The sequence below is a fragment of the Mastomys coucha genome, unplaced genomic scaffold, assembly GCF_008632895.1.
Source record: "Mastomys coucha isolate ucsf_1 unplaced genomic scaffold, UCSF_Mcou_1 pScaffold21, whole genome shotgun sequence".
NCBI lineage: Eukaryota > Metazoa > Chordata > Mammalia > Rodentia > Muridae > Mastomys > Mastomys coucha.
In genome coordinates, this window is record NW_022196904.1 from 142,520,103 (window position 1) to 142,532,401 (window position 12,299).

Sequence of the window (12,299 nt, forward strand, 5' to 3'; positions counted from 1 at the left end):
CCTTGCCTGAAGTGGGATTTTTATGGCGATCGAAGGGCCATGATATTGACTTTGGTCTGTTGAGTATGGACTTACACTGATGTGCTCAGTAAAACCTGTGCTGCTGCTTTTCATAGGAAAGATGGTGACAGCCACTGCTTTTCCAGTGAATTTCAAAGAAGCCACATGCTCACAACGAGGATGCAGAGTCAGGGGATACTTCAGCTAATAAAAAGGGAACTAGCTGTGTTTTTTTGAGATCCTCAGCAGTAACCTTTAGGATTTAGAAAACATACGAGACTTGAGCGTTAGTGACACATGAACTGTGGGCAAGCCATTGCATCTGAACAAAGAGCCTGAGGCACATTACTGGAGACAGCTTCTCATCTGACACATAACAGGCTTTCCAGTTGAGAAGAAAGGTAGGTGCTGACTTACCTTTCCTAGGCTTTTGTGATGACGGTTTTTCATATCTTGTTCTGGGACACCTGAGAGTAGAATAAGGGGGAAAAAAGAGGCCATGTCCTGTGGTACAAGCCCCCATTCTGGATGAAGGGTGTAAAGAGTTCACATGTACTTTGAGGCCTGTTGAGGAGCAATCTGTGCAGCAACCCTGGAAGGCAAGAAAAAAAAAAAAAAAGACCTAGTAAGAGCCAAAAGTGGAGTGTGAATAAGTAAGATTTTACCTGTTTTTGTTTATCAAAATTGAACCAGCATCTCCACCTTTGATTATTTCTGAATGTCTTTTCTTCCACTGTGTTTGTTCTCATTTAATACTGTTATTTTTATAACTCATTAGTTAAGAAACTACCTGCCACATGCAGAATGTGGTAGAGACTATATAAGTCAAGTTCAAGACACCAGTCTAATATACTCAGTCTGGCCCTGAGAAAGATTGTGATCTAACCAGGTTCCCACCAATCTTTGGCACCATTCATGGGACTCTGAGGGCGCAAACTTAAGCTCCTTTTTAGAAAATCTATTAATGGAAGAGGCTTGAAGATTCTTAGTGTGGCCATTGTGTAAAGGGCAGAGGAACTTCAGATGAGATGGAACATACATAGGAGAGAGAAACAACTAGAATCTTCTGTGTTAAGAGAGAGCTTGAAATACAAGGCACACTTATTTCTTAGTCCAGATTTTTTCATCATTTTTTTTCATATTAGCACCATCATCTTGTACAAAACAATCTAGGTGATTTCCACTTTATTTTATCATATATTCCTGTGAGATACTGGTCATATAGACTATCTTCTTTATGATTTCCTCTAGACCATTTTGATCCATGAGATAGATGTTTGTACAAAAGCAAAGAAACATGACTGTTGGTAGTTCTGATCCATTGGAAATTTGGTGCTATTAGAAGGCATGGGGCTGCCTATGCTTTTCCATCTCTGTATTAAGGATAAAAAAAGTAAAGACACCATACTTGCCAATAGTCTTTTTTTGTTTGTTTGTTTTTTGAGACAGGGTTTCTCTGTGTAGCCCTGACTGTCCTGGAACTCACTCTGTTGACCAGGCTGGCCTCGAACTCAGAAATCCACCTGCCTTTGCCTCCCAAGTGCTGGGATTAAAAGTGTGTGCCACCACTGCCCGGCTGTCAATAGTCTTATAAATGTCATAGATATTGTCAACTTATGGCAGATCCTTTCCCAGTCTGGAGGACTATCCCTCATACACCCATGTAATATTCTTAGATTATATGAAAGTTGGAGCACTGAGATCTAAACCATAGACACACACATTTTCTGTCCTTTTGGAGTTTATTTGTTCTGTGTCAAAAAGTATATTTCTGCAGTGTAGGGAGAAGCTGCACGAATTTACTTCCAGAGTTCCTTAGAAATAAGAATATGTGGGTATGTGTATGTGGAGGCCAGCAAAAAAAACCCTGGGTGTCATTTCTCACATACATAAAAAATTATGTATAATTTTTTCTTGGTACAGGATTTTTCTCTGGCCTTGAACTTTCCAAGTAGGTTCGGCTAGTGGGTTATCAAGCTCTCGTGATCCACCCATCTATGTAACTTTTTTTTTTTTTATTTTAGATATTTTCTTTATTTACATGCGAATTTCTCCATTCCCAGTTTCCCCTCCAAAAAACAAAGAAACAAACAAAAACAACAAAAACAAACCCCTGTTGCCTCCCCCTTCCCCATGCCTGCCACCCCGCCCTCTCCCACTTTCTGGCCCTGGCATTCCCCTACACTGGGGAAGAACAACCCACATTCCACAAGGAACTCAAGAAGAAGGAAGAAGAAAGGTGGACATTTCATTCCTTCTTAAAAGGAGGAACCAAATACCCACAGAAAGAGTTGCAGAGATTAACTATGGAGCAGAGACTGAAGGAAGGGCAAGCCAACCTAAATATAGCTGTCTCCTGAGAGACTCTGACAGTACCTGACTAACACAGATATAGAGGCTCACAGCCATTCATCGATCTGAGTACAGGGTCCCCAGTGAAGGAATTAGAGAAAGGACCAATGGAGCTGAGGGGTTTGCAGCTCCTTAGGAGGAACAACAATATGAACTAACTAGTACCCTCAGAGCTCCCAGGGTCTCAACCACCAACCAAGGACTGGACATGGAGGGGTCTGATTGTTCAGGCAGCATGTGTATGTAACTGTTGATGACCAAATGTTCTCCTGCTTGCAAGGCCAGCACCTCCTGCCTTTCTAGGGAGTTTTCTCTCTAGACCTATTTAGGCTTTAGTGGTTTCAATTAGATAGTCTTCATTTTCTAACTCTTCTGAATGTATGTCTAGAAAAATAAGGACACAAACAATTGCAGTAAACAAATAAACCAAAGTACCCATTAAATCAGACTGGAAAGAAACATCTGTTAATTTCACAACATCTTTGTCCTCTATTGCTTGTGAGGGAAGTCACAAAGATTTCTCCAACACTTCCTTACCATTTGTTGGTTAAGTAACTCACGGGTGGTGGGGAGTTGTGTGTGAAGGAGGGCAGAACAAATGTGATACAATCAGTTCCCAAGAAGAAATGAGAGTAGATTTTTTGTTGCGATGGCAGAGCAGAAAGGGATGTGGTTGAGATTTTCTGCAATGTAGCTGAATGTGTCTAGAACTCCAGAGCAGGAATAAAATTGATGATATCTGAAAACTTAAATATATCCACTATATCTGATACTCTCAAAACAAAAGGGGGTAAAAATAAAATAATATTAGAAATATAGATTGGGATTGAAATATGAGTTTCTCTTAATAAGAAATTAAAACTGTTTTATATTTTTAAATGACCACCATGGATATTGAACGGGGTAAGATTATATATACAAGGATCAGATAGACACAAGAGGATGCTTAAATCTTGTCATAGGATGATGAATTCCTTTGATAAACTAGAAGAAATATAGATTTTAAAAAAAAGATTGATTGGACATGGAACAAAGGTAAGAACAATTATTGATTTTAAAAAAAGCTCAGTTTTTTGTATTAGATATTTTCTTTATTTATGTTTCAAATGATATCTCCTCTCCCAGTTTCCCCTCCAAAAAAAAAAGAGGCCCTTGGTCCTATGAAGGCTCTATGCCCCAGTATAGGGGAATGCCAGGGCCAGGATTCAGGAGAGGGTAGGTTGGTGAATAAGGGGAGGGGGACAGGGAACAGGGTTTTTTTTTTCAATTTTCTTTTCTCTTCTTTTTTTTTTTTTTCTTTTTCTTTTTTTCCTGAGGGGAAACTAGGAAAGGAGATATCATTTGACATGTAAATAAAGAAAATATCTAATAAAATAATAATAATAAAAAATGTTCTAGCAAGTGTTTCTTACGTAGATGGAAACTTGCTCTATGAGAAAATAAAATTGAAAAAAAAAACAACCCTGTTCCCTCCCCCTCCCTCTGCTCACCACCCCACCCCATCCTGCTTGCTGGCCCTGACATTCTCCTACACTGGGGCATAGAACCTTCACAGGACAAAGGGCCTCTCCTCCCATTGATAACTGACTTGGCCATCCTCTGCTACATATGCTGCTGGAGCTGAGTCCCACCACGTGTACTCTTTGGTTGGTGGTTTAGTCCCTGGGAGCTCTGAGGGTACTAGTTCATTCATATTGTTGTTTGTCCTAAGGGGCTGCAAACTCCTTGCTCCTTGGGTCCTTTCTCTAGCTCCTTCATTGGGAATCCTGTGCTCAGTCCTCAGTTTTTTAACATAGACAACTGAATTAATTACTGGGTCTTCTGTGAAGGAAGAACATGTAGTTGCCACAGCACTCAGGTTTTTGTCACTACTTTCACTCTACTTTGGGGGACATTTTAAATACCATGTTTTCTGAATTCAAATCGAGGTGAGTAGAACGAGAGCACTTATTTAGCTTGTGTGTATGCACATTGGTGTACACATGTATGAATGATTATGTATATGGGGGTGAATGTATGAGAGCTTCATTATGATTTAAATTAATGCCACAGAAGCTAAATTTTCACAAGTAAGAATGAATGAGTTGTTATGTGTTAGATTTAAGATTATCCTTTGCAAATTTAGACTTATATTCTGCTCAGGGCATGATAAAGTCGATAAAATATCCTTATTCAATAATACATGATATATATCCCATTTCACAACCCTGCTCTCCCAACACCCTTCACAAGATATACAAACACAAATGCAAGGATATAAGAGGAACTTAAAATTAAGGAACTATGACTCCACAAAAGGCACACATTTATTCTTCAATAACAGACTCTACAGGAACCAAAATACATTAATTGCCTGACAATCAATTCATATCATATTATAATCCTGAGGAATTCAGTAAAATAAAAGAGAACACAGTCAGACAAGTCAATAAAATAAGAAAATTCACAAATATTAATAAGAATCTTTGGCAAAGATTCATAGCACAAAAAGAACCAAACAGAAAATTTGAAGATGAAGACTTCAATAAATAGAATTAAAATACAAGCAGAAATTAAAAAAATCTGAGAACTTAAAAAAATCTGATTCTTTTGAAATTTCCCACAGTAGAAAAAAAAAGAATGTGTGAAAAGACTCTAAGACACAGATTTTAATAACAAACAAATTTTCTCACTATAAAACTAGCAGCAGAAATGATTAAAACAAGAAGAGAAGATTGATTTAGTGAAACAGTTGGTGAGGACCAAGTCCTAGGAGTGAGATGAACATCTAGGTACTGTAAGCACATATGTTCCAAATGTATTTCCTCCTATCATAATGAACTTGTTAAAGCAAAGACAAGTGAGCTTTCAAAACATTGAGAACAAAACATGTCACATAGAAGGGAATGATCAGTCTTGTAGTGGATTTTTTTTCCATCAAAATATCCTGTAGTGCAGGAGACACTAGGTTGATGTATTCAAAGTGCTTAAAGAAATAATACTTAACAGCCAAGACCATAATAACTAGAAAAACTATCTTTCAGAATATAGGAAAAGTAAAACATTTTCCCAGATAGGCAGGATTCTGATTATCTTCTGAAGCAGGAAAGAATCCATGACTTGGGACTAAGTTCACAGAAAATACTAAATGGAGATATACAGATACAAAGTAAATAATGATAATTATGAGAAATATGAATGTAAACAATTCACACGTAGAGGTAAGTATATAATCAAGTTCAGAATACACAAGTGTTGGTTAATAATATATCATTAACTCATATGACAGCATGAAATTTCCTTGATTTGTAGGTTCTAGCATATGTAACTCTATTCTACCCACATTGCTTCTCTTGACAATTTGCATCTTTGTGTTATATTGTATTTAGACTCCCCAGTCCCTGTTTCTAGGAATTCACCCTAAATTATATTTCTTTTTCTAGTATTGTTTCTGCTACCATGATAGCCATACAAGGAACAGAACAGACTGCACTGGAAGCTGGTTATGGGGCACAGCAGAGTGGACAACCTTTATATGTGAATTCAAATTCATGGAAAAGAATGACAGAGAAGTTCTTGAAGGGAGAACCCAAAATCCTTGGGGTATGTTGATTCTGAGTGAAAAACAGTGCTACAAACTCACAGATGACCAGTGTAACACCAACTATGGTGTCCTGCTAGTTTCATTATTCAACCGAGAGTCTTGGAGTCATTGGTGTTTAATTTGTAGAACTTAGCTTCTAAGAAATAACATATTCTATTAACTGATATTCATTCTCATTGCAAATCTGGCTAAAAGCCAGCAAACAATATCCATGACATATCCTGAATGATATAGGAAAAACATTTTGGAGACACAAGCAAGGACAAAAATGATATCTACCCTTATCCACTTGGATGCACCCTCAGTGAGTGATCTACTTCTTTCAACTAAGCCTCCCTTGTAAAATTCTAAAACTTTCCAAAATAGCACCCTTTCCTGGTGATTGAGGGGTTCAACAATGAGTCTGTGTGAAACTTTAATATTCAATCCATTATTCTAGAACAATTATCTTCCTTAGTCAGGGTTTCTATTGCTGCAACAGAACACCATGACCAAAAAGCAAGTTTGGGAGGAAAGAGTTTACATGCCTACATTGTTATCCATCACTGAAGGAAGACAGGAAAGGAACTCAAACCGAGTAGGAATCTGCAGTCAGGAGCTGATGCTGAGGCCATGGAGGGGTGCTGCTTACTGGCTTGCTTTCCATGGCTTTCTCAGCCTGCTTTTTTTTTTTTTATAGAAGCTAAAACCACTATCCCAGGGATGGCACCACTCACAATTATCTGATCACTAATTAAGAAAATGTTCTACAGGCTTGCCTACAGCCTGACCTTATAGAAGCATTTCCTAAGTTAGGTTTCTGCCTCTCAGATGACTATAATCTGTGTAAATCTAGCTAGCACACTTGCCTTTTAAGGTTTCCACTACCTCAACATTGCCACTCTTGGGACTAAGTTTCCTGTGGCTCTACACAACAATCTGAACCCTAGCATTTTACAAAACTGTATTTAGTTTTCAAAGCTAATGCCTGATACAAGAGACTGTGTTTTTCAAACAGCAGTGATGGGTGTTCCTGTGGCTCCACAACTTCTATGTACCCTATGCTGGTTTGGAACTCATGATATAGAAGCCCAGGCTGAGTGTCAAGTTTTAGAGAACCATAACATAAATTACAGGAACTTTGAGTTTTATTAAATAAGTATATGAAGGTGAGAAGTTTTTTATTTGTTTGTTTGTTTTTTTACAATTTTCCATTCTTTGTGTGTATATTCTAGTGTAGTTAGACTATTTGTTATAAAATAACTATTCTAAACACGGATTTATTTGTGTGTGTGTGCATGAGTGTGTGTGAATATGTGTGTGTATGTGTGTGTGTGTTTGTGTGTTGGGCTACATATGAGATCTAGAAGAGCATCAGATTCTCAGAGTTACCAGTAGTTATGAGTCTTCAGATGTGGGTGCCGGGAACAGGACTCTGGGCTTCTGCAAGAGCAGTATGTACACTTAACTGCTGAGCCATGTCCAGTTGTAGATTTTCCCCTTTCCCAGGGTGCTTTATTTACACTCCTCCTTCCTCAGATCCCAGATTCCAAGTCAATGCTCTACTTACTCTCCTTTTTCTTCACTCAATTTCTAATTATCTTCCTTCAAGTTACTTCTTCGAGTAAGTATTTACTTCTGGGTTACTCTTATCTGACACTTGACTAAGGAGGGCAGCTGTAGAAGTAGCATCTTGAGTGTCAGAAAATGCATCCTTGGGCAGGTTGTGGAATATTATTTCTAACTGTAAAATTATTAGCATAGTGATAGACTTTCTCTAGAGAAATTTTGATAAGTTATTATATCCAAACCTATATGGACAACAACAACAACAACGAACAACAAACCCCAAAACAAAACAAGAGAAGATTATCCAGAACTTCATCTTAGTGTCTCAAAGATAGAGAATGAGAGTTCCTTAGTGGTTGTGCAAGTGATGACATGGGCACACATTTTTTAATAAATGATCTGTTCTTATTTCTTTACTGCCATCTCTAGATTGTGCAGATTGTGATTGCCATCATGAACTTCAGCATAGGAATTATCATGATAAGTGTCACTGTGCCATCCGATGAAATACCCCCTGTTTCAGTGCACATAGGATACCCAGTTTGGGGGTCCATAATGGTGAGTTGCATATGTTATGATATAATTGAGTCTAGCATAACATTATTCTTAAGATTTTAATTAATTAATTAATTAATTATCTATTAATTTGTTTATTTGGGGGCTCTATCTCATTTAAATTATTTTTTAAAATAGGTTATAAAATATTTGTATATAGTATACTGTGCTTTCATCTTCCCTCTTGTAAATGTTGTTTTTATTTCCTTAGAGGAAGGGATGAGATGAGAGCAGTACCCAAGCTATAGGAATACACAGCTTGGGGTGAGCCCAGACATTTCTCCGCTTTAGCTATCCCTATGCCTATGCCTGAAGCTTCTAGCCTCTGTACAATCTAATGTTCTGCAAGCCCAGATCTTGAAGGCTTCAGCTTCCAGCTTCCATCTGCTAACCTAGACCTAAATTGTTTTCAGCCTTGGAGACTTACTACTGAATACACTCACCTTTTCTGGTTCTTTCTGAACATTGGCTGGATGGTTCAGCTCAGCTGTTCTGGCTAAAAAACTCCTCTCCAAGCTGATTGATTCAAACTGGCTTCTTTCCACTTCTCACTAAATTGCTCTGATTTGAAAAACTTCCTCTAAACTCCACAAACTGAACTTCCTGAACTAAACTGCACTCAACTGACTACACCAAACTGTACAGTATTACCAAACTCTACTGTATGGTCTCCACAAACCCTACTGTATTCTTGTACTGCACTCTCCTCCACTGTATTGTTTGTGTATTCCTATACTGTTCTCCACTGTACTGTCTGTCCAACTGTCTGGGCTGCTCTTGAGTAGTCTCTCTCTCTCTCTCTCTCTCTCTCTCTCTCTCTCTCTCTCTCTCTCTCTCTCTCTCTCATGTTGGGCATATCCTCACTCTGTCTCATTCAAATCTTTCCCTGATTCATCAATGTATCTGTTCCTCAGGTGTAAAAGCAACTTCTATTTTACTGTTGTCTGGGAGGCTTACTGTTTCTGTCTACTAACCTAGGCCTAGTCCCAGAAACTTCCAGCCTCCATACAATCTAATCTAAGCCTACAAAGTTTTCAGCTTTTGAGACTTATGCTGAATAAACCCACCGTTTCTAGTTCTTTCTTTCTTTGTCTGACACACTGGTGTCTTTATTGGAAACCACATGAGGCTCCTTTGGTATTTTAGAGAGCTAGATCCATTTGGATGCCGCATAAGCAACTAAAAAGCAGTATGAAAAGACTCCCAGTTTCTATTTCAGCTTGGGCATACATTGGAAGTTACCAGTTTATTATAACAGGTCGAGTGATGAATAAATGAAAAACTCACTAAATAAGTAAAGCTTGGCTCTCTTACTTTCTTGCTCTTGCCCTCTTGCTTCCCCTCTCTCCCCATCCCCTTCCCTCCCCCTCTCCACGTGGCCATAACCGGCCTCTGCTTCTCTACTCTCTCTCTCTCTCTCTCTCTCTCTCTCTCTCTCTCTCTCTCTCTCTGCCTTTCAATAATAAATGCTTTAAAACAAAAAAGTAAAGCTTGAACAAATGAAAACATTAACAATATATTTTGGATCAGTTAAAAGAGTGAAGTCAGAGAGCAAATCAAGTAATAGTCTTCTATACAGAAACAGAAGAAACACAACCGAGAACAAGAATACACATTAAAAGGATATTATTAGATTGGTTTCTATGATATAGTTTGGGTAGTTCAACAGTGGCTGTCTTTACACTGGAGAGGGTGAGAATATGGTAGCTCCCCAGCTGTTGGGCTGTCTGTCTCAGAAGTCGTAGCCTGGTATGAAGGCCTGGGGGATTCCAAGAGAGCATCTGGATTCTGGTATCAGAGGAGTGGCAGTAGCTAGACAGGCAGAGCAGTGAAGAGTTTCAGAGTAGGGAAAGTGTTCTGTCTGCTGTAATGGAAGAGTCAGGTTATCATATGCCCATCAAAATCTATAGACTGTGCAACACTAAGTGTGGAGCCTAATGTAAACTCTGTGGGTAGGGTAATAATGACACATCAGTGACATTTATTGTCAAAATGCATCACTGCAGCATGTGGTGTCACAGTAGGGGAGGTTGTACAAGTGTGGTAACACTTTCCCCCCATATAGGAAACCAGTATTTTATGGTCAATTTTTCTCTGAACCTAAAATGTCTTTTAAAAAAATCAATACAGTTTACTTAATGATAGACATGGGGAGCCAAGGAGGAGTTACAAAAGGGAGGATACGATCTTAGTACATTTTATTAGTGTATGAAATCACCAAAGAATTTGAAAAAAATGTTAAAGATGCTTGTAGTGGCTCACAGCACTTGAGAACTAATACTGTTATTAGTTTCAGGCCAGCCTGGGCTACTGGGCTTTATTAGTATTATTTTTTAATCTTTTTTTTTTTTTTACACTCCGGATTTTATCTGCCTCCCGGTCTACCCTCTGACTGTTCCACATCCTATAACTCCTCCCCAACACTGTCTCCATGAGGATATCCCCATCCCCCCATCCCCACCCCCCAGACCTCCTCACTCCCTGGGGTCTCCAGTCTCTTGAAGGTTAGGTGCATCTTCTATGGCCTGGCAGTCCTTTGCTGTATATGTGTTGGGGGCCTCACATATATGTATATATCTATATATACATATATGTATATGTGTATGTTGCCTGTTGGACCCTGAAAGATCTCTAGGGTCCAGGTTAATTGAGACTGCTGGTCCTCCTACAAGGTCGCCCTCCTCCTCAGCTTCTTCCAGCTTTTCCCTAATTCAGTCACAGGGGTCAGCAGCTTCTGTCTATTGGTTAGGTACAAATATCTGCATCTGACTCTTTCTAATCCTTGTTGGGTCTTTCAGAGGGCAGTCATGATAGGCCCCTTTCTGTGAGTGATAATAGCCTCAGTAGTAGCCTCAGGCCTTGGGGCCATCTCCTGAGCTGGATCCCACCTTGGGCCTGTTGCTGAGGCTTTTCTAGCAGGCTCTTCTCCAATTTTGTCCCTGCAGTTCTTTCAGACAGAAATAATTATGGGTCAGAGTTTTTGACTGTGGAATGGGCTCCAGCCACAGCTGGGGAACTTCGGGAGGGTTCTTACCAGTTGCCCTGTGTGCGGCAGATCTCCTGGGATGTCTGTAGACTGTGAAGTCTTCAGGGGAGTGGACGAGCTGGCAGTCTGTCCCAGCAGATAGCGCCAGCCGGAAGGGGCTTTTAGTTCTTTCTGAACTGGTTTAACTCAGCTATTCTGGCTCAAACTCCTCTCCCACTTGACTCAATCAGTCTGGATTTTCTCTTGGAATGTCAACAATAGGCTCTTACTATTTAATCTTGGTGTGTATTTAATCTTGGCTGTTTCAGGTAAAGTGAAAACATTTTCCTACCTGAAAGAACCCAAGAAACCTCAAAATATACTACACATTATCCCTAAAATAGTTAATTTTTCCCTCTGCTATCTTTTGCCATCTAGTAGTTGTTTTATCTTATTTTTTTAAACTCAAGAACAATTTTATCAGGTCAGAAGTAAAATCCTAGGACAGGCCCTTTGAGGATCCCAGTAGTGCTGAGAGAGTGGAGGAGGAAATAAGAATCCTTACAATCTCAGTTAAGTTGTCATGGATGGCACCCATGCAATGCCAAGTAGTCGTACGGTGGGAGAGATGTTTTAGGGAAAAAGCAAGGAAGCCCAAAGTACTAAATAAAAATCGTATTTCAGCTCTGGTCAGCATGCACAAAGGAGACAAAGAAGTAAAAAACAGAAGTGTTTTCTAAGCAAGGACTTGGAAAGTGGACAGACTATTTGAACTACATGGTGGCCACCTGGAGGGCTAGAATTCTGGGAAGGAAAAGCACAGGATATTATCAAAGGGATAATTACTTCTATTTCTTAAGCATGGTTTAACATAAGTCCAAACTCCTGAGAGATTTTCCTTTAGCCAGGTGGACTATAATAGCCATTTTAAATGATAATAACATTTAATCTCTTTCTTTGTTTTAGTTAATCCTTTTTTTGGGGTGGGGTTGAGACAGAGTTTCTCTGTGTAGCCCTGGCTATCAGACTGGCTTCGAACTCAGAAATCTGCCTGCCTCTGCCTCCCAAGTGCTGGGATTAAAGGTGTGCGCCACCACCACCAGACTTGTTCTAGTTAATCCTTAAACTTTGCTGCCACATACATAGTACTCCCTTTTAGAAATTTAGAAATTTATGTCTCAGGGCTCTCAAAATGTTTTACTAGTATTACGTGTGTGTGTGTGTGTGTTGATATTTAAAATTATTAGAACAAAGAACTTCCGTGGGAGCAGAAGAATGATAAAGGATAATGGAGTG

The 12,299-nt window shown here is 39.2% G+C and overlaps 1 protein-coding gene across 1 annotated transcript in view; it reads left to right on the forward strand.

Moving 5' to 3' along the window:
- Positions 1–221: 221 nt before the first annotated feature.
- Ms4a4a (membrane spanning 4-domains A4A) overlaps positions 222–12,299 on the forward strand; it is a 20,514-nt gene continuing 8,436 nt past the window's right edge. Inside the window, exons 1-3 of the mRNA XM_031389772.1 lie at positions 222–401; positions 5,775–5,934; positions 7,913–8,041. Of these exons, the coding sequence (XP_031245632.1) occupies positions 5,791–5,934; positions 7,913–8,041 (273 nt within the window). The 5' untranslated portion in view covers positions 222–401; positions 5,775–5,790. The remainder of the gene's footprint in view (positions 402–5,774; positions 5,935–7,912; positions 8,042–12,299) is intronic.